At 37.7% G+C, this 26,758-nt stretch overlaps 1 protein-coding gene across 3 annotated transcripts; it reads right to left on the reverse strand.

The window, feature by feature from the left end:
• NDUFA5 (NADH:ubiquinone oxidoreductase subunit A5) lies at positions 1-13,210 on the reverse strand. 3 transcript variants are annotated; one of them, XM_065883996.1, is made up of 5 exons: positions 13,173-13,210; positions 12,821-12,865; positions 8,595-8,711; positions 3,368-3,433; positions 1-307 (listed from the first exon to the last, which is right to left on the reverse strand). In XM_065883996.1, exons 1-5 carry the CDS (start codon positions 13,191-13,193, stop codon positions 206-208), a joined length of 351 nt encoding a protein of 116 aa, XP_065740068.1. In that variant the 5' UTR covers positions 13,194-13,210; the 3' UTR covers positions 1-205. The 3 variants fall into 3 exon arrangements, with proteins under 3 accessions (XP_065740068.1, XP_065740069.1, XP_065740070.1); XM_065883997.1 differs by lacking the exon at positions 12,821-12,865 and having other exon boundaries at positions 146-307; positions 13,173-13,193; XM_065883998.1 differs by lacking the exon at positions 8,595-8,711 and having other exon boundaries at positions 146-307; positions 13,173-13,193.
• Between the last annotated feature and the right edge of the window lie 13,548 nt (positions 13,211-26,758).

The raw sequence follows: 26,758 nt of genomic DNA on the forward strand, positions 1-26,758 counted from the left end.
TTTGAAATAATTTGAATGAATGCTCTACAAATCAAAAACCGATTCACAAGTCCCTATTACATAATCAACGATTTTATCGTCTCCTATATATGTTCTGTATCAGTTTTCTTGATTATAAGATGTCAATAATATGGAAATATTTTTAATACAACAGAATATTTAATTACATCAGTTTCCCATAAACACACAAGTCATTTAATGATGTTTATATTGGCCATTTCCATTGGTTGGCAAGAGGCTCTTCCACTAAAGGCTCCCATGGTTTCCATTGCACCATTTTTCTTGCCAGACTTAGTTCATTTTCAGCCTGTTAATAAGAAATTTTTAAAAGATCGTTTGATTATATTGTCTAATAGATATTTATCACAGCTAATAACTGAAATATAAACTAGTAGAGCTACTTCTTTCATATTAATACATAATAAGCTGTTCCACCATCACATGTTGAACATCATTAATTAAATTACCTTAATTCTCACAGCTACACAATCATCATGAGTAAGAAAGGATGGCTTTTATAGTGTTCAAAAGTTTAGTTGGTGAGTTTTTGATCTTAATTGTCTGTTTCACCATTTAGACTACAAATTCTCTGAAGAAGTATGTCTCTTAATCTATGTTAATGGCTTTCAAACTTTATTTTACCATGGCCCACCGCTTAAAAACTTTTTTTTTTAACTAAGGGATCCACAAGATGCACATACAACTAAAACAAAACTAAAAATATCATCACCTTTACTAGCTGTCATACACTCTATTTTCTATTGAATGTAAAAAAAAAAAAAATACTAGTCACAATCCACCTAAACTGATTTCATGATCCATAATCCTTTAGACACACAATCTGTAAAATTGTGATCTGTGAAGTGTAAGAGAATACAATAGTTGTATTTTTATTGATCAATCAAATCAGTTTCCTTAATCAGATTATGTTACATTTAATTTTTCCTCTCAAACACAATTTACAACACATTTAACAAATATATTTTAGCTATCTTTTTTTTTTAACATCTTCATTGGAGCATAATTGCTTTACAATGGTGTGTTCGTTTCTGCTGTATGACAAAGTGAATCAGCCATACATATACATACATCTCCATATCTCCTCCCTCTTGCATCTCCCTTCCACCCTCCCTATCCCACCCCTCTAGGTGGACACAAAGCACTGAGCTGATCTCCCTGTTTAGCTATCTTCTTATTTCACATTTTTTCCACAGCAAAAAGACCTATGACAACTCTGGCCAACTTAGAAGAAGAACACTGTTGAACACTTGTCAGGACATCAGAGGAAGAATTCAAACACAGAATGAATGCTTAGTTTCTATCAGAGGCTATAATTATCCAGTTAAAAGGCAATGCCTCGGGACTTCCCTGGTGGTGCAGTGGTTAAGACTCTGAGCTGCTAATGCAGGGGGCCTGGGTTTGACCCCTGGTCCAGGAACTAGATCCCACATGCATGCTGCAACTAAGAGTTCGCATGCCACAACTAAGGAGCCAGCAAGCCACAACTAAGGAGCCCGCGAGCCACGACTAAGAAAAAAAAAAAAAAGGCAATGCCTCATTTATGCCAGTGGTGCGAGACAGCCAATCTATGTTTAGCAGCAACAGTCTAAATGTATATAAACAAAGAGTTAAAAAGAGTAGATAAACAGAAATCTGGGGGTAGAGGTATTTCCTAATGCTGAAATGAGAAAATACTGATTAAAACAATCCCTAAGGATGACTCTCTCTCTGAATGCCCTTTGACTTTTGTCTCTTGAACATTCATGCCTTCTCTATGTCCCAAAAAAGTCACTGCATGCTGAGGAGGGTTCCTACCCCTGAACACCACTTAAGTCAGCCCTACTTCAGGGAGCTGGACTCAGCTGGCATGTGGTGCCTGTATCCACTCCCTCCCTCTTCTCTGGCTTCCGACACACTACCCTTTCCTCATTCCTCTCATATGTCCCTCTAGAAATGGGCTGTCCAGTACGGTAGCCACTACCTACCTGTGACTACTGAGTGAGCACCTGACATGTAGCTAGTTCAAATTCAGATGTGCTGAGAGTATAAAATACACACCAGATTTTAAAGACTTAGTATAAAAAAAATGTAAAATGTCTTAATGTTTTACATTGATGATATGTTTCAATGATATTATTTTAGATCTACTGGGTTAAATAAAGCATTATTAAAATTTAACCTTAGCATAGCACATGAAAATTTGAGAACTGCACAGATAACGTAAAAATTAATGTACTAGCTAAAGTTATGATCAAAGTGAAATCAGGTAAAGAAAGAGGAACAGAAGGAAGACAATAATAATAAGTTTGCATTAAATTCCCATAACACTTTATCTAGTACCATATTCAACCTGGCAAATGAATAGGAAGGCCAAGAAAATAGGCCTCTGAATGACTGAAACAGTCTACATTTATAGAAAGCTGTCTGAATACTCCATTCTTCTTTTAACAGAGCCATCTAACAATTCTTTCAAATTTATATATTATGTCTATTGGTAAGAGATTTTGATAAAATCAAGCAAGAAAATGTAAGAAAAAAATGTTTACCTTTTTTTAAAATATGAAAAACGTAAAAATTACATGAAATAGAATTAAACATTTATCAGACCCTTATAAGGGGAAGACATTCTAAACCTATATATAATATTGGGAAGGAGGGGAGATTAAAAGGGGAGTGGGCAGAGGGAGAGTGATTTGACCAAGTAAAAAATTTTAAAACCTCTACATATGGGAGAGAATAGTTAAAGTCAAAAGGCAAAGAACAGACTAAAAAAAGAAAAAAAAAAAAATATAGCAAAAATTTAAGGTTAATATCTTTTATTTGAAAAAAAACTCAAAGAAATATATAAGAAAAACACTAAAAACAAATGACAGAGTAAAAACTTTAACAATATAAATTACAAAACACGAAATACAAAAACATATTTTAAGAATTTAACCTTCAAGAGTCAAAAATAAAACTACATTTTAATTTTATGACTCAAAAGATCTGTATTTTTCCATATTAAAAATATAGTAACCCTTTAAAATGTAAAAATATATGTATCTAAAAAGATAAATTATTCAAATAGCAATAATACTGTGTTACTAATTTGAACTAAGGGAAGGCTAACAAGAACATGCTAATTAAATTCTAAACTTCCAACAAAAGCCTCATAAATTCAAATTATAATCAATGATAAATATTTAACTGACATACACATGTCAGAGTATGCATTTTCTTATGTGGTTAGTCTTCTATTGGATGAATTGATATAAATTAAGAAGTTTAGTTTTCCTTTCTTTCCGGAATGTGAGTTTTGTACCTCTATAACATTGTGCCTTTGAACATTTGAAGCTAAACATCTGAATATTCAACTTTTCTTTACCTGAAGAATCACCTCTTCTATTTGGCCTCCCTGAAGTTGCTCTTCTAATTTTTTAACATTTGGTTCCTATAATTTAAGGGAAAAAAAGAAAAAAATAGTTAAAGAAGCACAAAAAGCACTTAATATGACAAATATAATTAATTTTTCTTTCATTGTACCCTTGCTAATTTTTACCAAATATCTGGTTAAGAGCCATTTCATCTCTGTACTATTTTATTGCTTTTCTGTCTTAATATTAAAAGTGTTAAACGTTTATTGATGTGCTTATCAAGGGTAAGAATATGATGTTTAATTCAGTTTTTCTAAAATATGGATTTTAAAATAATACTTTATTTTCTTAGTACTTCCTATATTTCCTCTTAAGCATTAGCATTAAAAATAAATGCTACCCTATGACCCAGAACTCTACTCCTAGGTATATGCCAAACAGAAATGCATAATACATTAACCAAATGACATGTTCAAGAATGTTCACAGCAGCATAAATTACACCCCCAAACCAGAAACAATCCAAATGACCATATATAAGAGAATAAATGAATAAACTGTAGTATTTGAATATAATAGAATATTATAGAGCAATGAGAATGAACAAATTACAACTATATGCAACAACATAGATGATTCTCTCGAACATATTATTAAGCAAAAGAAACCAGACAAATACATATTGATGATTCCACTTATAAAAAGTTCAAAACCAGGCAAAATGAATCTGTGGTGTTAGAGGTCAGAAGAATAGTTATCTTCAGGAGGGTAGTAACCTTGAGAAGAACAAGAAAGGGTTTTGGCATTCTGGAAATGTCCTCTTTTTTGATTTAGTGTTGACATGTGTGATTACTTTGTGAAAATACATCAAGTTCTACGCTTATAATGTCTGCACATTTCTTTATGTACATTATTCTTCAATAAAAGGTTACCTGAAACTATCACAACATTGTTAATCGGTTATACTCCAATATAAAATAAGAAGTTAAAAAAAATAATTAAAAATAAAATAGCCACTGTGCTTCCCCACTTTGACTCCAAAAAAAAAAAATGTTAATATAGTAACTAGAACATTCAAAGACATATATTTATTTTCTAGTAGACCAAGCTTTTTGAGAGCCAGAAACCATGATCTATATATACACATGCATATGTAAATAAGGTGTAAATAGGGTAGCTTCTTGGCCTATAAATGGAGTGAAAAGAGGGAGAAAAAAAAAGTTACTTTCTACAGGAATTGGCATCTGTCTCAGGGCATCTGCTGGCTGACCCAAGATATCTGTATGGCTTGCTCCTCCACTTCCATCAAAGTCTTTGCTCATACATCTTCTTCTTAGTGAGAACCACTCTGATAATTTATACTGTGGTAGGCTGGAATAATGCCTCACAAACTGTACATGAACTAATCCCTGGAATCTATGAATGTTACTTTATATGGCAAATGTTTCGCAGATGTGATTAAGGATCTTGGAATGAGAAGATTATCCTAGATTATCTGAGTGAGCCCTAAATACAATTATAGGTGTCCTTATAAGAGAGAGGCAGAGGGAAATTACACATGGAAGAAGAAAAAGTAGACTGGAGTCACTCAGCCACAAGCCAAGGAATAACAAAAGCCACCACAGCTGGAAAAGGCATGGAATGAATTCTATCCTAAAGCCTCCAAAGGGAGTGCAGGCCTGCCGACACCTTGATTTTGGCCCCTGATACTAATTTTAGCTTCCAGAAATATAAGACAATAAATTTCTATTATTTTAACTCACAAAGGTTGTTGTAATTTGTTACAGCAATCATAGAAAACTAATACATATTGTAACACCCCTCATCACCCTCATACACACCATTCTTCCTTCTTTAATTTCCTTCACTGCACTTACTATGTTCTAACACACTATGGAATGTACTTCTTTTTTTTTTTTTTGCAGTACGTGGGCCTCTCACTGTTGTGGCCTCTCCCGTTGTGGAGCACAGGCTCCGAACGCGCAGGCTCAGCGGCCACGGCTCACGGGCCCAGCCGCTCCGTGGCATGTGGGATCTTCCCGGACCGGGGCACGAACCTGTGTCCCCTGTATCGGTAGGCAAACTCTCAACCACTGCGCCACAGGGAAGCCCTGGAATGTACTTCTTTATTCACTTATTTTTCCTATTTATTTCTTTGCCTCCCATCATTAATGTATAATCTCCAAGGCAGGGATTTTTATGTTTTGTTCATTGCCATGTAGGCACTAGCTTCCATGCCCAGAACCATACGTAGCATATGATAGACATGCATTAAGTGTTTCTTGAATAAATACAAAGTAGTTAGAAAAGAGAGGGAAACAAAGCAGATGAACATGTTTGAGAAAGACTGTTTAACTCAAAATGACTGAGCTAAGAAGCCAAAAATTAATAACAAAACAGGGAAGCTGGTCACTGTCATGATACCCAGGAGGGAGAATGTAGAGAAGGCAAGGAATATTCAACATTATTTTCAACTCAGGAAAAGCCTGTGTTGGGAAAACAATTCAAAATTTGTCTTACTTAAGTTGGGTCAATAATGTGAGTTTTATTTACTAATGGCATAATGCCACCAAGCTTAATAAGGTACCATGTACTGAATGCTCATTATATGCTTGCACCTGTGTTAAGCACTGTACATATATTACCCATTCAGTCCTAACAACAAGTGTTCAAGGCAGGTATTATTATATCCAAGTTATAGATGAGGGAATTGAGACAGAGAAAATGGGCAATATGCCAACTCACAAAGTATTAGAGCTGAGATGAAAATTTTGGAAAGACCACAAACCAATGCTTTTCACCACTATGCTATTACTATCTCCCTAGTATAATCTGAAAAAAATATTTACTTTTATTTCCATTTTAGGCTTAGACACTTTATAATCATTACAATATTCCCTGAAGATTCCATGGCTCTATGGGTGGGATTAAAAATCTGCGTTAATTTTATCAAACAGGATTCAGCAATACAGCTATTACATAGCGCTTGGTGTTTTTAAAAATTATTTGTATACAGCCTTTTGGATAAACAAATATTTCTAAGGACCTTATTAAGTGTCAGGCTCTAAGCTAGATTCTTGGGATAAAAAGATGAATGCAATTCACAAGTAGCTTATGGACTAGTACAGAAGACATAAAAGGCTTCACAGAGGAAGTGATGGATCTTGAGGACTGAGTGAGAACTGCCTGGCAGACAAGGTAAGGGTATTCCAGGAAGAGGGAAGAGAAAATACAAAGAAACCAAAAATAACATTGCATGGAACTCACATAACTGTCAGAAGTCTGGTATTACTGAAGTATAGTGTACAAAACAAGAAATGACAAGATAAGACTGAGAAGATAACTTAGAGCCAGATCTTGGGGGGGCTTCCATACCATGCTAAAGACTTCATCGTATAAGCCAGTGGCTCCCAAACCTGGCTATACGTCAAAATCATGCAGATAAAGGTAGCTAGATGAGTTTCACACAACCAGCCCAGCATAAATCCTTAAATTCAGCCTTTGAGAAACACTGAACAGGAAACCATAGTAAGGGTTTAAGCAGGAAGATCTCATGATCAGATTTACATATTGAAAAAAAAACTCTATTGACAGTGTGGGGCATATAATGAAATATGATAGAACTAAACACAGACCAATTTAGTTATAAGGCAACTGAAACAGCCTAGGTCAGAGAAAAGAATTTTAGAACTATTAAGTGAAAGCAATGACAGTGAACTCTTCTTTGGGTGACATTGGCAAAAGTAAAGGAAAATATAAGGATAAGTTTTCTTTTTCTTTTAAGGTAGGAAAAAGCTAAATACATTTTGAGGCTAACTGAAAGATGATAATAAAATGGAAGGCTAAAAGAGAAACAGAGAAGAAATGATTAAAGGGGAACACGGTTATGGAGAAGGAAAGCAGAGAATAAAAGACAGTTGAAGAGACTGACCTCATGAAAAGAAAAAGAAATTTCTTACATGAGATGGGAAAAAATGCATAAGCCCATTTTCCTTAAAGAAAGATGAATTCAAAAGAAATGTTAATTTCCCTTTTAGAGACCTGTAATCTGTGAATTACTTCCAGAACTGCCAAGATAAGAATAAAAGCTCCAAATCGAATTGCACTGTTTTGCCATATACCTGCAGAAAATGTAAGAATTCTCTCTGGACTACAGAGTTTGGTGATCTAATAATAAGAAAACTATATTAGGGCCACTTATTACATGTATAAGTGGTCCTAAACTTTTGGAGTTTATGAACACTATTTTGGATAATTACAAAAGTCCATGAAATAACTGCTAGTGTGGAAATTTAACAACAGTGCAATATAGTTTGGTATAAAAGAAGTAGCAGCAGTCCATTGTGTGCCTGTCTAGGGCCTTTGATTCAGAAGCTGTAAAATGCTTGTATTAGTCTTCCTGGGCTGCCATAACAAAATACCATACATAGACTGGATGGCTCAAACAAGAAACATTTATTTTCTCACAATTCTGGATACTGGAAGTCCAAGGTCAAGGTACGACAGAGTCCGTTTCTGGTGGGAGCTCTCTTCCTGGCTTGCAGACAGCGACCTTATTGCTGTGTCCTTACATCGCAGAGAACACGAACTCTCTGGTATCTCTTCTTAGAAGGACACTAATCCTACTGGATCAGTGTACCACTCTTATGATCTCATTAACCTTAATTACTCCACACTGCAGGGTTAGGGCTTCAACATATGAATTTGGGAGGACACAAACATTCTGTCCATAACAAAGCTCAATATAATATTTGGTAGTTAAGAGACTAACTTGGTCCTCTTCTTTTTATAACAAAGCACTTTTTAAAATAGTTATTCCTGACAGTTGTTAAACACAATATACATATTTTTTTCGGTTTTGTTTTCATTCTTCTCTACTCTAAAACTAGAAAAATGAAATAAAGATTGATATATCTATAGATAAGAAGTAAAAGATCAATAAAGGACTAGACAGGTAAGAGAGATAAATGAAAGCTATAATGTTAACTTAAGGAAGGGACTTGATCTTATTCTTTCACTCCTGTATTTATAGTGCCTGTCATATAAAAAGTACTCAATAAACAGGAGTTTGATGAATGAAAGGGAGAAAGGATGGAAGAAATGCATGGAGGGAAGGAGAATAGAAAGGAGAGTCTGCAGAATATGCAAAAAGTAATCAACTGAATTTTTAATTTTTTTTTGTTAAATGTTGCATTGGATACCACACATCCAAGAAAACAAAATCAAGTTAGCTACTTACCGCTTTAACCATACTCAGCCTCTCATTTGTAATCTGTTCTGTATACTTTCTATATGCTGCATTTTTAGGGATTTGTCCAAGAACATCAAGAATCTTTGTATACAATATTTTTAGCCTCTGAAAAGACAAAAAATACAAATTTCCAGTTTAAAATGTCACCAAAGATTTAAAAAGTCTCACCGATTATTTAAAAAAAAAAATTCACAACTATTTTTTAAAAAAGCATTTAACTTTTCCTTGCTGCAACTTCTTCATGTCTATGCCTATCGATCCCTTTACAGCTTAGGAAAAATGTGAATATAAAGATGGAAACTTTTCATATTTGTATGTATGACAAAAGTTGTACAGAAGTTAAAGGTATGATAACAAAAATAAAACTGCATTCTAACTTATTGCTAACAATCTTTTTGGTAAATTAAATCACTTACTAAATCAGTATGTCTCAAATTGAGGTCCTAAGCACTGCAAATTCTGATTTTTAAAAAAATTTTTATTTGGATTTCTATAGAAATAGAAAAATATATAAGCAGTATATTATCAGTATGATCAAATTTAACGGAATGTAGTGATGATACTTCAGTGCTTATGCTTAGCGACTATGATCAAGTTGGTACGATGTGAAGATTTCACCAAAGGCTCAACAGAAAAAAGCAGCAAGAAAACTGAGTCACTGCACATATTAAAGCAGCACATATTAAAGCACACTGAACTTAAAGGTCAATACAGCAGCCAGCAATAAAGTCATACGATAAAAAGTTGTTACAGTAGACCCTAATTCACAGTTCATAAATATTAAGTATAATCATAAATTACATATGTGATGAGAATTTTTCATTATTTCTTTGAAATTTAATTTGAAATTTGTTTTAGTTTAATTGTATTAAACTGTAGAGGCTAACACCTAATTTCATTCATATATAGTCACCATATATATGAATAAACAAAACCAACCTTAAGGGTCTCTAAGAATCATTTTTATTAAAAAGTACTCTGCATATTTAGACATTACTTCTATATTTGAATATGATGTTCTGTAATAGAGGGTATTTTACTATACTAATGTAGAGCTTGTTAGATAACATATAATCTAAATTGTGTGTGTGTGTGTGTGTGAGTGTGAGTGAGGGGCGGTTTAGCCTCATTTCTTCTCAACTTTAGCAAAGGGCATGACAATAGAAAGGCCTGGTAAGAGACATGGATTCTAAAATGGGGAAGTTAATAATATCAGCTTCATAGGATTTTGTATAACTTAGAACAGTACCTGGCACACATAAGTTTCAATAAATGTTAGCATTATTATTCTATTGGGGAAAGAAGAGTCACATCAGCAGATGTGAGAGAAGGTTTCATAGAAAAGGCAGCATCTGAGATAGACCTGGAGGGATGGTAGGACTTAAGACATTTGAAGATGTTAGAAAAGGCAATCTTACACATAGAATACATACAGAGGATTGAATGGCAGAAAATACAGGTAATGTAAAGTAATTATTCTATAGTTCTATTTCCCTTGAACTGTGTTGTCTAATATAGTAGCCACTAGCCAAATTTGGCCATTGAGCACTTGAAATGTGACAAATCTGAACTAAGATGTGCTGTTAAGTGTAACTACACACTGGATTTTGAACATTTAGTATGAAAAAAAGACTATAAAATATCATTAATTTTTTATATTGATTATATATTGAAATGGTAATATTTTGGATATGTTAGGTAAAATAAAATATATTAACTTTTTCCTTATTAAAAAAAAAGTGACTCCTAGAAAATTTTGTACTACAAGCATGGTTTATATTTATGACTTGCATTATATTTTTATTGGACAGCACATGGCTAGAATATAGGACACAGAGAAAATGCTTTGGAGATAAGGTTGGAGAAAAAGCAAATCAGACTGTATGTGGTTCTGCAGGGCAAGTTAAAGCATTTGGGCTTCATTATGTGGGCAATTAAAAGATTTAGGGAAATTGTGATTAGATGTGTGCTTCAGAAAAATTAATCTGGCAGTAGTGAGTTAAAAGAATAGGATAAAGGAGCAACAGAGAAGAAGGCCAGTAACAAGGTTGTTGCAATTCTCTACACAAGAACAAGGGACTAAACTGTGGTAATAATAGTAGGACAAAAAAAGAGAGGTCACAATGGAGAGTTGTCATAGAAAAGGATCAACAAAATTCATCGCTGGAGTGAACATGAAGATAAAACAGTGTAAGAGAAGTATCAACTATGATGTCCAATTCTCAGCCTGCAGAGTAAAAAGACTTTGATACCATCAAGAAAAGTACTCCACAGTGGAAGAAACAGATTTAGAAAGGGAAAACCATGAGTTCAGTTTTAGACAATGAGTCTAAAGGCATTATGAACTCATAACGAGTACAAGACATTAACTCAACAAACATTAGTTACTGAGCACATACCATGTGCTAGCATAGTTCTAGCAGTGAACAAAAGAATAAAAAATCCCTGTCTTGATGATAACCTACAGTCCAGTAGAGAGAGACAACATACAAGATAAATCAGTAGAATACAGTCCGTTGAATAGTGATCTGGAGAACCACTGTAAGCACTTCTGTATTTAGAGTGAAATAGAAAAGCAGTGGTGAATTCTGAGGAAAGGAGTCACATGACTTGACTCACATTTTAGCAGGCTGACTTTTGTTGAAAAAAGATCAAACTGAGGCAGTGAAAAGCAGGGAGAGGCAGTTAGGAAGCAAATGCAATTATCCACAGCCATGATGATGGCGGCTGAGAATACGGTAGTAGAGGAGGTGGTGAGAAGTAATCAAAATTTGGATATAGGGCTTCCCTGGTGGTGCAGTGGTTGGGGGTCCGCCTGCCGATGCAGGGGACACAGGTTCGTGCCCCGGTCCGGGAGGATCCCGTGTGCCACGGAGCGGCTGGGCACATGAGCCATGGCTGCTGAGCCTGCGCGTCTGGAGCCTGTGCTCCGCAATGGGAGAGGCCACAACAGTGAGGCCCGCGGACTGACAAAAAAAAAGGATATAATTTGAAGGTAGAACCCAGAGGATTTACTGAAGTACCCAATGTGGGGTGTGAGAGAAAGAAAAGAATGAAAGATGATTTCAAGGCTTTTGACTGAGTGAATAGAAAAATGGAACTGCTGTTCACTGAGATGAGCAAACCTGAGAGAAGAGCAGGTTTTAGGGAGAAGATCAGGAACCCAATTTTGGGCATGTTAAGTTTAGGTTGCCTGCCTGACATCCAAGTGGAGATGTCCACTAAGTAATGAAATATACAAGACTTCCATAAAGGGAGAGGTCAGTGTGCTTGCCACGGAAACCCAAGAGTTATCAGTGTGTAGGTGGTATTTAAAACCATCGGAATGGGTCCAGACACCAACAGAGAGCGAATACAAATAGAGAAAAGGCCCAAGAACGAAGTCTTAGAACTCCACCATTTAGAAGTAGGGATATGAGGGATAAGCAGAAAAGGAGAAGGCCAAAAGAAGTAGGGGAAAAAAACACACCAGGAGATTGAGGTGTCTTGAAGCACAGTAAAGTGTCTGATGGACAGTGCCAAATAAGTCAAATGCTGCTATTGGGTTAATAAAGATGAGAAACGTGAGCTGACCATCGGATTTAGCAGCATGGTGACCCTGAAAAGAACAGTTCTGGCCAAGCCTGACTGGAGTTCCTTCAAAATGGATAAGAGAAATAGGAGACCGTTAAGTACAGATACCTTTTGAGTTAACCTGTAAAAGGGAAGGAAGGAGAGAAACGGCGTGATTATAGGAGGGAGGAGAACGATCCAGGGAGGTCTTTTTTTTTTTTGATGGAAGAATGTCCGAATACTGACGGGAAAGACCTACTAGAAGGGAAAACTGATGACAAAAGGCGGCAACTGCTAGGCCGCTATCTTTGGTAATCGAAATTGTACAGAATCTAAGGCACCTAAGAAAAGGTGAGGCGGGGGAAAAGGTGGAAAATGACGATACAGATCTGGGAAGACACTCGCAAAAGTACCAGTGAGCCACTAGAATGCCACGGAAAAACTCAACAAGAAGATGGTTTGAGAAAGAGATCATGGCAAAACAACCAAACAAAAACGTGGTACCAGATAAACCAGGTACTAAATGCCGCTGTTGACTCAAGAGCTCACGCAGTTGTAATTTGGGGCTTGCAATATCTGTATCCCGTTAACCATTGAAGAAACAAGGTCGCAGGGTTCTAGGCTTCCTTGGAAACTCAGGAAGGAAGAAAAGAGGTACATACCTCGTGTGGACTCTCACATACAGCCAATCCCACAAGGCCAGTGGTCTGTTCAAAAAACAAAACACGATTCATGCTGTTTACTACAATTCCCCGCGTACCCACGCTAAGACAAGCAAAACCACTACTGTCCTGGCTAAAACTGGCCTAAAACCAGCTACCGGTCTCTCAAAGCCGCTGGTTCGGAGTTTTCTTCTCCCTCTCCCATCGGAGCCGCTAAACTGGTCACCCCTAAGGGCAGAGCAAAACGAGTCCCCCAGAAACACCGCCAAGCCTGTGACAGTTCCGGCCACCACCCGCGGGCTGACTCCATCCCCACAGTCTAAATTCCGTCAGTGACCTCCACCCGCCTCACCTTCTTCAGCAAGCCCGCCATGACAGCGCCGAGCAACCAGGACGCGCAGCCCTCTGGGAACTCGCCCAGACCCGCTCAATCCACCACAGAGGCCGCCATTCCGTCACCTTGGAAACAGCTTGGCCCCGCCCCCTGAGGCTCTTTACCGGAGCAAAGGCGCTGCACCGCCCATTCCTAAAAGAAAAAGTGACGCATGCGCAATGAGTGCACAAGCCTCTAAACCAGGAGGGTGGGGCAAAGGTTGCGTTAGGTGTCTTATGTCTCAGTTCCTGTCCCTCTCACGCTGCCTGCCTACCCAAAGGTTGGGCGAAACCCTCCAAGCTACAAAAACACACTAGGAGATTGAGGTCATAGTCGCTCTAGGAACCTGCATTCGTCTTAACGTTTGGTGAATTCCTCTCTTCCACAGCGTAAAATGAGGGTGGTCGTGGAGCTTTCGTCTAACTGATCTCTCAGGTGCAAAGGTTAGTTCAGTATTCTCAGTCTTATGAGGCAAAGCAGAGCCAGAGGACACTTCCCATCGCAAGCCTTTTCTCTTTCATTTTACTCACTGAAGTACAACATCCATTTTCTCATTTTCCCAGGTGAAGTGATAACCGGACCATACCCCTTTTTTTCACTTACCTCTACAAACATGTACTGAACACCCGTTATGTGTTAGTTGCTGGGACATAGTTTGTAAAACAACATCTCACATCGCGAGATTTACAGAACAATGACGAAGACATGCATTAATAAGTAATTTGTTAAGTGTTCCAAAAGAGGTTTGTGCCAAGTGCAATGGTAGCAGGGAAGAAGAAATAACTGAAAATTGTGGGATGACTGGAGTTAAAAAGGGCATTTGCTTAAAAAGTCAATGGGAGAAGAGCACAACAAATTGAGAATATATATAGCTTAAATGTTAAAACAACCCACAGAATGAGAGAAGATATTTGCAACCACATATAATCACCAAAAGATAAGTGGTGCCTAGAACATATAAGGAACTTAACATAAATCAGTAAGAAAAGAACTATGAATTGGGAGATTGGGGTTGACATATATACACTACTATGTATAAAATAGATAACTAATGAGAACCTAATGTATAGCACAGAGAACTCCATTCAGTGCTCTGTGGTGACCTAAATGGGAAGGAAATCTAAAAATGAGGGGATATATGTATATGTATACTGATTCACTTTGCTGAACAGCAGAAACTAACACAACATTGTAAAGCAACTATACTCCAATAAAAATTAATTAAAAAAAAAAAAGAACTAATAACCAGAACAGGTCTTCCTGCTTCCATTCTTGCCTACCTCTCTGGAATATATTAAATGAGTTAATATATGTAAAGTGCCTGACTCAGTGCGTGGAACACAGAATCACACAAGTGATTTTGTTATTTTTTATTTTGCTGTTATCATTCTCAACCCAGTAGCTAGAATAATCCTTTTAGAAAATACTTCGTTCAAAATTCTTCCATAATTTTTCACTCAAGATGTAAAAACCACGGTTCTTGCATCTGCCTACAATGTCTCACATGACTGTCCCCTCTGCCCCTCACCTCTCAGACCTAACCTTCTAGCGCCCTTCTCTATACTCAGGTAGATGCTTTTCTAACCCTTTCTTTGGAAAGCCCTTCCACCACCACCAGATGGGTGCATGACTCACTCTCTCACCCCTTTCAAATCTTTGCACAGTTTTACCTTCCCAGTGTGGCCCGTCCTGGCCATAAGATTTAAAATTGTGGATTGCCACGAAGACACTCTTTACCCTCTTCTCTGCTTCAGTTTTCTTCATAGCCCTTAGCAACTTCTAATATGCTATCTAATTATCTTACTTATATTGTTTTGGGGTATCATCCTTTCTAGAATATAAGCCATATGTGGATGGAAATTATTTTCTACCATATCGCACGTGCCTGAAATAGTACCTGGTACATAATAGGCACCCAACTAATATATTTTTAGTGAATACAGTAGAAAAATAAACAAAAAAATGACTAGACAATTGACAGTAATGGAAACAGGATGAGTCAACAGACGTGAACAGACGTGTTAAACAAGGAAATGCAAATTAATTATAATTTTACTGCCATCTTATGGACAAAAATTAAGGACTTACAATACCAACTGTTAGCAAGGATGTGAAGCAACAGGAATACTCATACACTGCTGATGGGAGTGAATTGGTATAATCACTTTGGGGAATAATTTTACAGTAGTTAGTTGAAGATGTGCAAAACCTATGACTGAAAGCCATGGGTGGATTTGAATTTTGTCCCCTTGGGCACAAACTGACACTGAGTAATAGATTAGCTTGATCATATGCTCCTCTCTTCTCTTTGAATAGCTGCCCCTAGAAACATGAGCTATGGGGATATAATCTTTCCAGTTCAGATTACCCAAGAATTAGGCTTTACCATAACTTGCATCATAATTTCCAACTTCTAGTATTTAAATCATCCACAATTACAATTCTGGACAGAGTAAATATATAGTAATGAACATGCATGTGTCAATGGCATTTTAAAGATACACATGTGCATGGATGTAAACACATACATAAAGTAACTATTGATTTGGAACAAATCATCTGATGTACCCATTTACTTCTACAAAGGTGACGTATCTATTTGGACACACTAGATTAGATTCAGAAAACCACATTAGGACTGGGAAGAAATGCCCCTCTTTTTCAAACCAGACAATGCTGAAATAGTCACTGGAACTTAGATGAATGGAAGTTTATGAGGTCACAGTCTTTGTTCCCTGACTCTCCAGATTCTTAGAATTTTTGCCGTTGTGGGATGTGTTCTAGAATGTAGAATCATGGTATTATAAAAGATGCATGTGTTTTCATTGGTTGTAATTTTGGGTTCAGGCTTCTGCCGTACGACATTTGCTGAAGACACCACTGCTAAACAGACCTAGCTGATCCTGGCTAAGGTACTGCATAGATAACCAGTTCTATGTGGTGGGAAATTGTGTTAAGTTTTCTGAGCTAATCCCTTTGCAGAGGTGCGGGGCTATGTATGGAAGGGGCTTGATAGTGGTGTCCTATGGCTGGTGGCAGTAGAATTAGCTACAAAGGGAAATCAACCTTGGCATCTGTGATATCAGAAGGGGATTTGGGAATGTCTTAATGTGAGTAGCAAGGGCACCAAATGCACTATATTCTGAGGTAAGAGTTCCCAGATAAATGTTGGAATCCTCGTCAGGAAGAAGACAGATGTTCAAAAGTTCTTCTGCAAATAAAGTTAGCAGGCCAGGTAACTTAGAGTTAAAATCTGTAACACAATTTTCTCTGCAGGACCTCTAGCCTACCCAACAAGGGAGTTCTTGTTTCTCCAAAATTAATTAACTGGAAGGGTTAGGACCTCCTACACTGCTTCTTCATGACACAGACTCTTTTGTGAAGGGCCAGATCTTACCCAAAGTTAAACAGTTAGAGTATTTGCCTAGAATATCTTCTCAGGAAGATTTTACCTGAGAGAGGGACGAGAAAAGGAAGAAAACATCTCAGTTTTCAGGGCAGGAGGAGCTCATTCCTGAAAATCTAGAGGGAATGAGTACTGCCTTGGTCACTTTCCCCTTAGTTTTCATGTCAGGGGGCAGAAGTGAAAATAATCTCGACTCAGGGAGTGTTCTTTCCCCTCCCAACTTGGTAACCAAAAAAATTCATTTTTCTGAAGTTAGTTCTTAGAACAGACCTGACATATTAAAATGCTAATAGTTTGGATATTATCCATCTCTTATGCCTCCATTCATATCAGGCGTGTTCAAAACGATTTGGATTTTTTTCCTGGATTCTTCTTTATCTACGCTATGGATACTTCTAAAAAGTGCTCGTACCAGATAACTGGGTGTTTCCAATATGGTAGTTTTTAGAACTTCATTCTAAATTGGGCTGTAAGTCAGATAAAAGCCATTACCCAGTTTTATCTGAGTGGCTATTGGCTTCCAGGTGTTTGACTTGTCTAATGTGTAAAAATGGAGCTAACCAACACTCCCACCCAGATTTGGATTAAGTTTAACAATTGAGATTAAACATAGGCTATTGAAAAACAGAGAGAACCTATGGGACGATGGAATAATAAAGATGTCTGTGGGGACATATCTAGCCGCATTTCTATGTACGAAATGCTACCACTTCTTATTAAAAAGCAAGAAAGAGGGACTTCCCTGAAGGCACAGTGGTTAAGAAGCGCCTGCCAATTCAGGAGACACGGGTTCGAGCCCTGATCCAGGAAGATTCCACATGCCGCAGAGCAACTAAGCCCGTGCGCCACAATTACTGAGCCTGCGCTCTAGAGCCTGCGAGCCACAACTGGACCCGAGCACCACAGCTACTGAAGCGCGCGTCCCTAGAGCCCGTGCTCCACAAGAGAAGCCACTGCAAGGAGAAGCCCGCGCACCGCAACAAAGAGTAGCCCCCACTCGCCGCAACTAGAGAAAGCCGGCGTGCAGCAACGAAGACCCAACGCAGCCCAAAATAAATGAATAAATTAATTAATAAAAGCAAGAAGGAAAAAAAGTGATGAAAGGCAGGAAGTTGTTTGAGGAAATAAAAACTATTTTGTGAGACTAAAATAAATATTTATTAACATAAGAATATACTAATAAAATGGTAATAAAACAATAATTATTTAAAAAATAAATATTTTAACAGAATTTAGAAATAGGAAGATAAAATTAGGTATAAGAAAAAAGTTGAAAATGCTGAAAAGATATGATAAATGTCAATATTGTATTTTAACTAGTCTCTTCCAAAGTAAAAGTTGAAAATGCTGAAAAGATATGATAAATGTCAATATTGTATTTTAACTAGTCTCTTCCAAAGTAAAAGTTGAAAATGCTGAAAAGATATGATAAATGTCAATATTGTATTTTAACTAGTCTCTTCCAAAGTAAAAGGACAAATTAAGCGAAGTAAAACAACCAAGATAAAATGGGAGGAGGGGGAAACAACAGCTAAAGCAGAGAAGGGACTTCAGAAATATGAGAGGAAGCATATGCCTATTTTTAAAAACTGGATAAGCAGTAGAAAAACTAAATAATCTTTCATTAAACAAATGTATATTGATTGCTTACTTTGTATCAGAAGCTGCAATGGGTCCTAGGGTTCTGTCAGTGAACCAGACTGACAGGTGTCAGTCATCAGGGAGCTTTGTTCTAGTGGCTGGACACGCAGTGAAAACATAAATCAATTAATAAATTACCAAATGAGATTATTTTCAAAAGGGAATGAATTAACTGTGTTAGGATACATGGATACCTAGCGCAAGAAAACCTTTCTGAGAAGGTGACATTTATTCTGAGGCATGAAGGAAGAGAAGGATCCAGTCATAAAATGTGAGTTAAAAGAGTGTCCAGGCAGGGCTTCCCTGGTGGTGCAGTGGTTGAGAGTCCGCCTGCCGATGCAGGGGGTTCGTGCCCCGGTCCGGGAGGATCCCACATGCCGCGGAGCGGCTGGGCCCGTGAGTCATGGCTGCTGAGCCTGCGCGTCCGGAGCCTGTGCTCCGCAACGGGAGAGGCCACAACAGTGAGAGGCCTGCAAAAAAAAAAAAAATGTCCAGGCAGAGGGAGTAGTAAGGGCAAAGGTGTGAGGAGGGAGAGTGCCATGACTGGAGTGTGACTAGGGTAGAAGGGTGAACAGTAGAGTGGCAAGGACCAGGTTGAAAAGATCGTGCAATGGGAATGGTTTAAACATGGTATTTTACTGTCTGATTTACACTTTTAAAAGACAACTCCAATTAATATTGGGAGAATGGATTGCAGCAGGGAAGGAATAGAACAAAGAAATGGTTAGGAGACTATGCAGTAATCTGGGCAAGAATGATAATGGTTTGAACAATCTTGTAATAAGATTGGCAGTGGAAGAGGGCAGATTCATTGTTTAATTTGAAAATGAAACCAACAAAAGCTACAGCTAGACTGGATATGAGAGGGGAAGGAAAGGACAAATGAAAGAAGAGCTCCTAGATTTCTGGCTTTAGCAATAAGGCAGGTAAAAATTCATACCTAAGAATTTTTTTTTAAAGGAAAAGAATGAGTTTCAAAAGTTTAAACAGATAAATATTAGCCAAATTATAGACTAGAGAAATAAAATAGCAAAACCAAAAGATGAGGGTTTCAAAAAGGAATATTGGAACTCATCAGACCCAATATTTAACACCCTCACACAAAGTGAAGCAAAGATCTTTGGCTAAAGCAGCTACCAGCACCCAATGGATATTCCACTTCCTACCTCCTCAAAGATAGGGCTCCCTATATTAAGACGCGTGGGAGCCTAAGGTGCTTGGGTCATTTCAGGACCAAAAAGAAAAAACTGACTGGAGGGGACCCTTTTAAAAAATAATTATAAAGCCAAATACTGTTAGGTTGTTCTAGCTGCTTTTCCCTTCTACCCTCAAACGCATCACAGCCTACTTACTCTGAAGAGTCCCACAGAGGAAAGCAAACTGGGAAAAAAGTCATGTTTTACTGGGAGCATTGAGCAAGACTCTCAGAGAGTAATGAAAGAATAAATTTAAAGAGTTGCTCACACTAGGGACTGGCACAAGGAGAAATGGACATGAAAACCAGAGTGATGACAAAAGAGAAAGAAAATCATCAGCGGCCTCCAAAACTTCTCATTAAAACGATAGAAATTATTATAAAGGTATCACAGTGGAGTTTTAAAAATATCTTTTAGTTTATAAATTTCAAACCTCCTTTTAATATTCTTTTAGGGTCCTGAATATGAATCCATATGCTTTAAAACTTTTTGGAAACTTTTATCTAAATTTCGTGGTCAACATAGCTTTAATTCCCAAGAGCTCCTTTATTTCCCATATATAATATTAGATAACATATATATACTGTAGTAAAAAATAGTCTCAGGGAGATTATACACTCAGGCATTTTGGCCTTTCTCTATTACAACTGAATCCTGTAATATAGAGATATAAAGTATCCAAAATTACCTTTGTTCCCCATAGAAAGCCAGTTAAGTTGACTTCATAAGCCATGTAGTAAGTTCGCCAGGAGGTGGTGATAAAGAGACAGATGTTAATGGCAATCTTGGTAACCTTATACCATTGACGGGATGAAGAACTTTATTTCTTTTAGATGCTCTGGCAAATTCATTTGCTAAGAAACCTAATAAGCAGTACAGCATAAAGGACTTTGGTCTAAAAAGTCTCAGATACATGTAGACAGCAGGAAAACAAAATCCAATCCAGGAATGGCTAGGACCCAAAAGAATTAACCTGTCATTTCAAAAGTCATTACTAACAACAGTAAATAGCAGGATAAGGCGGCCTTGACTGTGTGGCCTTCTATGACATTCAAATGTTATTGCATGCATTTTTAATAGTTGGAGGATGTATGAGATTGACTTCAGGGGCAGTAAAAGAAGGAAGGAGGTGGGGAGTCAGTATGGCACTGTCAGCGCCTGGAGGAAGGAAGGCAGTAGGGAAAAGGAACAGGCTGAAGAAAGGTGAGCACAGGTATTAAAAATCCAGCCGTAAGAAGTGGAACCTGCATACCCAGCTTAAGGCCAGTCAACAAGGTGGAAAAGGGAAGCTGAATGGAATTCAAATAATACCCTACAAGCACGGTATAGCCGTGATGGTTGTAGGGGACATGGTGGTGAGACTCTTTTTTTAAAATATTTATTTATATATTTATGTATTTATTTATTTGGCTGCGTCGGGTCTTAGTTGCGGCACGTGGGATCTTCAATGCCAGCCTTCATTGTGGCATTCGGAATCTTTAGTTGGGAGCTCGGAGTCAGCCGCTGGACCACCAGGGAAGTCCCAGGTGGTGAGACTCTTGAAGAAACTGAGAGGCAAGCATATTAAATATAATTGATTTCTCTGGTAAATTACAAGAAAGAGGGTGCAGAAGAGAACTAGAGTGTGATGGAAATGCCTTACTATGGATAACTGAGACAATTAGAAATTAGAAGTAAGTAATGATTGCTGTTATTACATTTTTGTCTAAGAAAAAGTGTTATGATGGGGTATGATTAAATTCTTGTCAACGATACTGAAAGTTTACAACTATTGCCATAGTCCTATTTCTTCAGCCCACCCTTCCCAGACTGCCCCTTCCACAGAGGCCTGCACGGGTTGCTGCCGGTACAATACTCATGTCAGCAGTCACGTGATGCCTTCTTGATCGGCCTTTATTTTGGGGATACTCTAAGCGTGGGCAAGGAAAAATTTCAGTGTCCTCGTTTACTCCAATAGGTATGCCTGCTCACCTTTACCTGTAGGCTTCAACCAACCCACCTTTACAGATCACGGTCTGAGCAGATTGGCCCAAAAAGAGTCCTTCAGTTAACCAGCTGTTAGTTCTGCAAGGGACACAATACAATAGAGATACCAAGCAATTTCTCCCTAGCTATCTTAATTTTGCAGAATCAAGTAGGCTATATATCTTACTTCTTCAGCCCTGCCCGTTCCCCATTCCCACTGAAATTTATATATTCCTTCTTCTAACACATATACCCCACCCATACGGGCTCTAACTCAAAGTAATTATGAACTGAAAAGAACTCTAAGCAGGAATCAGCTTCACCGTTTATTAGCTCTATGGCTTGGGGAGGTCCTTTAACTTCTTTGGATCCTGACGAATATCTCCATCTGTAAAACTCATGATGGTTGGACAAGGTCATTATTTTCTGGAAGGTAGTTCAAGAACCCCTAGCTGTTCCAAATTGTGTTCCAGGGCATTCCGGTCAATATAAATTGCAATGCTATTTGTTTCAATTTATACTTTCAAGTGATAAAAATTATTTAAAACTTCCCATTAAAATGGAAATATTTGAGAGCCTCCAATAGCACAGCAGGTGACTATGTGCTGTGGTTAGTGAAGGTCAGATGATTTGGGAACAGTTCATTACACATATACAGAGAAAGCCTCAACCATTTTGACTGTTATTCAGTATAGTTTTTTAATTTTGGAAGGGATATTAACATTTATACAGCATATTGACATTTATACAGTTAAGATACAGAACACTTCCGTTACCGTAAGGATCTCTCATATTGCCTTTTTATAGCTACTTCCAATTCCCTCTCATTCACTCCCCCTTTAACTGTTGGCAACCATTAATCTGTTCTCCATTTCATTTCTATAAATGAAATCATACAGTATGTGATCATTTGGAATTCACTTTTTTCACCCAGCATAATCCTCTGAAGATTCATCCAGATCGTTCGTGTATCAGTAGTTCATTCCTTTTTATTGCTGAGTAATATTCCATGCTATGGATATAATACAGTTTGTTTAACCATTTACCTGTCAAAGAACATCCAGGTTGTCTCCACTTTTGGGCCATTACAAACAAAGCTTCTATGAACATTCATGTTCAGATGTTTTTAGTCAGTGTAAGTTTTCATCGCTCTGGCATAAATGTTCAGAAGTGCAATTGCTGGGCCGTATGGTAGCTTTATATTTAAGTTTTTAAGAAACTGTCAATCTGTTTTCCAGACTGACTATATCATTCTACATTTCTACCAGCCATGCATGAATGATCCAGTTTTCCACATTTTTGCCAGTATTTGGTGTTGTCACTGGTTCTTTTTTTTTTTTTAATTTTAGTCATTCTGACAGATGTGTAGTTATGTCTCATTGTGGTTGTAATTTGCGTTTCCCTAATGGCTTATTGATGTTGAACATCTTTTCATGTATTTATTTATCATTTATATAGGCTCTTCTCCCCCCAAAATGTGGTAACTATGTGAGGTGATGGGTGATGGGTGTGTTAACTTGATTATGACAGTCATTTTACAATATATACATACATCAAATCATCACATTGTACACTTTAAATATATACCATTTTGTCAATTATACCTCAATAAAACAAACAAAAAACATTACCAGCACACCACTAACTTTAGCTCATCCATTTCTCTGATTTCCTATGTACTCTAAGTTAGTACTACATGGCTTAGAAACAGTTTGGTTTCTGTTTCCTCTTTGCTAATTTTGAGAGCAGAAAACATGATTTTTACTTCTTGTACTTTCCCCTGGCACTTTCTACAGAGCTAGTCAGAAAGTAGGTGTACCTAACAAATATACCGAAGTCAACTGATAGATTGTTAAAGCTTTGAGGGAATCATCAGTGCTTATAAGTGGTGGAAGGAACTTGGATTTGAGAACTATAAAACTTTTTCTTCTTTTACCACCAATATTTTGTTTTTACTTTCAGCATTTCAGACTTAAAAATCGCTGAAGGGAAATATTCAGCCAGGCTCTGAAGAAGTGCTCCAGAGCTTGGGCATAAGCTATTCTCTATTCTTCACATGCGTATTTTTGGCCTGAGGCTGCACTATTTAATTTTTATTTATTTATTTTTTAGTAATCTCTATTTACTGTAGCAATTCATTCAGACAGCTAGACAATTTTTTCCTTAACCTACTGCGTTTTGTTCAAAAGATCTTGTACCAATATTGTTTATTGAAGGATGGATTCATTTCTTAGCCAGTAACAGGATCAATGTCAAATTGATCCTTTTCCTTAATCAATGGTAAGCTCTTTTACATTTACTGATGACAGATATATTTGCTCTGGTTTTTGTAGTTTTTAAACATATCTTTTCCTAGGCAACCTGTTTTTATTTTTTATTTAGTTCTTCAGATATTTAGAAAGGCTTTATTTTTTGTTTCATGATTATATTTAAAATATTACATACCTCTCTTGGTTTCCAGTTTTCCTAGACAGTACCTGTTAGTTTCCTACTAGGAAAAATTGATAAATTATAATGTTCCTTTTTTGTCTCTCCCTGCTCTGAATTTCCTCTCTCACCTAATTTTAGTAAAAAATATTACTTTTCTTAGTGTCCACCTTCATATGTTAAATATTTTTATACTCCCATGATTTAGTACGTCAGATTTACTTTTTTTTTTTGTGGTACGCGGGCCTCTCACTGTTGTGGCCTCTCCCATTGCGGAGCACAGGCTCCGGACGCGCAGGCCCAGCGGCCGTGGCTCACGGGCCCAGCCGCTCCGTGGCATGTGGGATCTTCCCAGACCGGGGCACGAACCTGTGTCCCCTGCATCGGCAGGCGGACTCCCAACCACTGCGCCACCAGAGAAGCCCCGGATTTATTTTTAGTCACTTCACTCCTAGCTACACCAGATGAAGCAATAAATGCCACTACCTTCTTTTCCTTTTTGTCCCAAATTTATGTTAATTATCTCATATCTGTGTTGTCAGGGCATATAACATCAACACTCTGTCCTGTAACCTTAATTCTTACATTTCTTTTATTATTAGTTCTACAGTAAACATATTTTTTCAATATTCTCTGCTGTTGAGGATGGAAAATTTTTCCCCTGCCCCTCTTGGTTATTTTGTCTGGTCTAGTAATTAAATTGACACAAGGCAGATTAACAGGGGAAAACAATTAATTTTGCATGCACAGGACTTCATAGAAATATGAGACTCAAAGAAGTGACCGGAGCAGGCAGCTTTTATACCTTTTAGACAAAGAAACAATACATTTGTGAAGAACTGACAAGACAAAGAAGTTTGGGCTTGAGGTAGTAAATTGGTAAAGAAGTACACGTTTTGTTTATACACCCTTCTTGGCCCTGCACTTCATATCTCTGGAGATAAGGATGTCTCTTTGCCTTCTGGTACAGGGAAGGTGCCTTTCACATGAGAGATTTATTTCCTCCTTTCAGGGGAGCAAGAAAGGGTCAGAGTGTCCTTCTCAGGCCAGCCGTTTCTTACATAACTTTAATTCAAGATAATTAATATGCCAAAGTGGCATATTTTGGGGCATCCTGCCCTGACCTCCATCACTGTTAATGATGTCCATACATCATAGTTACCCGTCATTTATTGTTTGGCTGAATTAATCCCTTAGCCGTTTGTTTATTTTTTCCTACAGGTGATGATCAAATCTCATCTGAATTTATGCTGGTTTGTTATACATGTCAGCAATTTCTGATTACAGCAAAGTGATTCAGTTATATATACGCCAAGCATAGTACCTTGCACATAGAAATTACTTTTAAAATATTTTGTTTGTTTGTTTGTTTTTGTTTTTTGTTTTTTGCGGTACACGGGCCTCTCACTGCTGTGGTATCTCCCGTTGTGGAGCACAGGCTCCGGACGCGCAGGCTCAGCGGCCATGGCTCACGGGCCCAGCCGCTCCGCGGCATGTGGGATCTTCCTGGACCAGGGCACGAACCCGTGTCCCCTGCATTGGCAGGCGGACTCTCAACCACTGCGCCACCAGGGAAGCCCAAAAGAACTGATTTTTATATTAATGGCCCTTTTTCATAAAATGAGATAAAAATGAGCTGAGAGAGATTTTTTTCAGAGAGAAAAGGAGTAGGAAAAGGAAGTAACGTTCCTAAATTTAGGGGCATTGTATGTGCGTCTTATGAGCCCCTAAACGTAAGAACACTGTGTCTTTCTTCTTCATACTGAGAAGCAGGGCAGAGGGGGAGGAAGATGGGAAATCTCTGAAACGAAGCCTGGACAGTTAGTGAGATGATTCTGGAGCAGAAGACAAACCAAAATGTTGCTAAGTCCCGTGGTCAGTTCTTAGTCTTCATCTTACTTAACCTAGCAGCGGAATTTGATACAGTTGATTGCTCTCTCCTGCTGCAAATGTGTTTCTTTCCTTAGCTTGCATTCTGTCTTGTGGCTTTGGTTAGCCACAGGGCTCATCCCTTGAACGCCTTTATTTTTATGTCTTTGTGTATTCATTTGGTGAGCTCATCTAGCCTCATGGCTTCATGTATCACTAATTTGTTTTTCCAGCTCAGACTCCCCCCACAAATGTGGACCCATGTTCACCTGCCTCGTTAACCTTTCCTCTTGGACTTTAACAGTATTTCAAGCTTTACATGATCCAAGCTGAGGTCCCATTCCTCCCCTCTAAACCTGCTCCTTCTGGGACCTTTTCCATCTCAGTTTATGGCAACTCTATCCTTCCAGTTGCTTAGACTCGATCCTGGTCTCCCCTCTCACAAACCCAACATCAAATCTAAGACAAATTCTGTTAATTTTACCTTCAAACAGGGCAAGATACCTGCATGTTAGATGGTGAAATGTGCTCATTACTGTATCCTGAGTGCCCAGAAAAGAAAGCCCCCTTGAAAGTACTCATTTACACTGACACTGGGTGGTCCAGACCTTCAGGATGGTAGCCAGACTTTCTAAGCTGCATCAAAACACTTAAAAAAAACCCTCAAAACTCAACTTGATTTTAGTATTTTTGAATTATAGTATTCGAATTCAATATTTTTGAATTAATACTTTGAACTATTTAATATTTTTGAATTATAGGAAGTGTGAAAAATTGTCTTATTTGTACGGTAATTGCATATTAAATCCTCAAATCAAGCTACAACTAAGCTGCATATAATGTATGATAGTAGAAATTCCATTTTGGAAAGATCAGAGTGTTTTGTCCCAGGACTGACACTATTTACTAGAGGTAAATCTAAGTCTAGCAGAAATAATTACATTTTTCTAGTTTCCTGACAGAATCACTAAGCTTAACTTTTATACTGGAATTGTTTGAACAAAATGGTGAATCAATTTTGAAATGTAAAAAATAAAGATCTGAATGCAAGTGGGGGGCAA

Source organism: Phocoena phocoena, chromosome 9 (genome assembly GCF_963924675.1).
Source record: "Phocoena phocoena chromosome 9, mPhoPho1.1, whole genome shotgun sequence".
Taxonomy (NCBI): Eukaryota; Metazoa; Chordata; class Mammalia; order Artiodactyla; family Phocoenidae; genus Phocoena; species Phocoena phocoena.

Coding starts and splice junctions, on each gene's coding strand:
- NDUFA5 (XM_065883996.1), bottom strand. CDS start 13,193: ATGGCGGGCTTGCTGAAGAAG. Junction 12,866..13,172: donor TGGCGGGCTTGCTGAAGAAG/GTGAGGCGGGTG, acceptor TTTTTTGAACAG/ACCACTGGCCTTGTGGGATT. Junction 308..3,367: donor TAGAAGAGGTGATTCTTCAG/GTAAAGAAAAGT, acceptor TCTTATTAACAG/GCTGAAAATGAACTAAGTCT.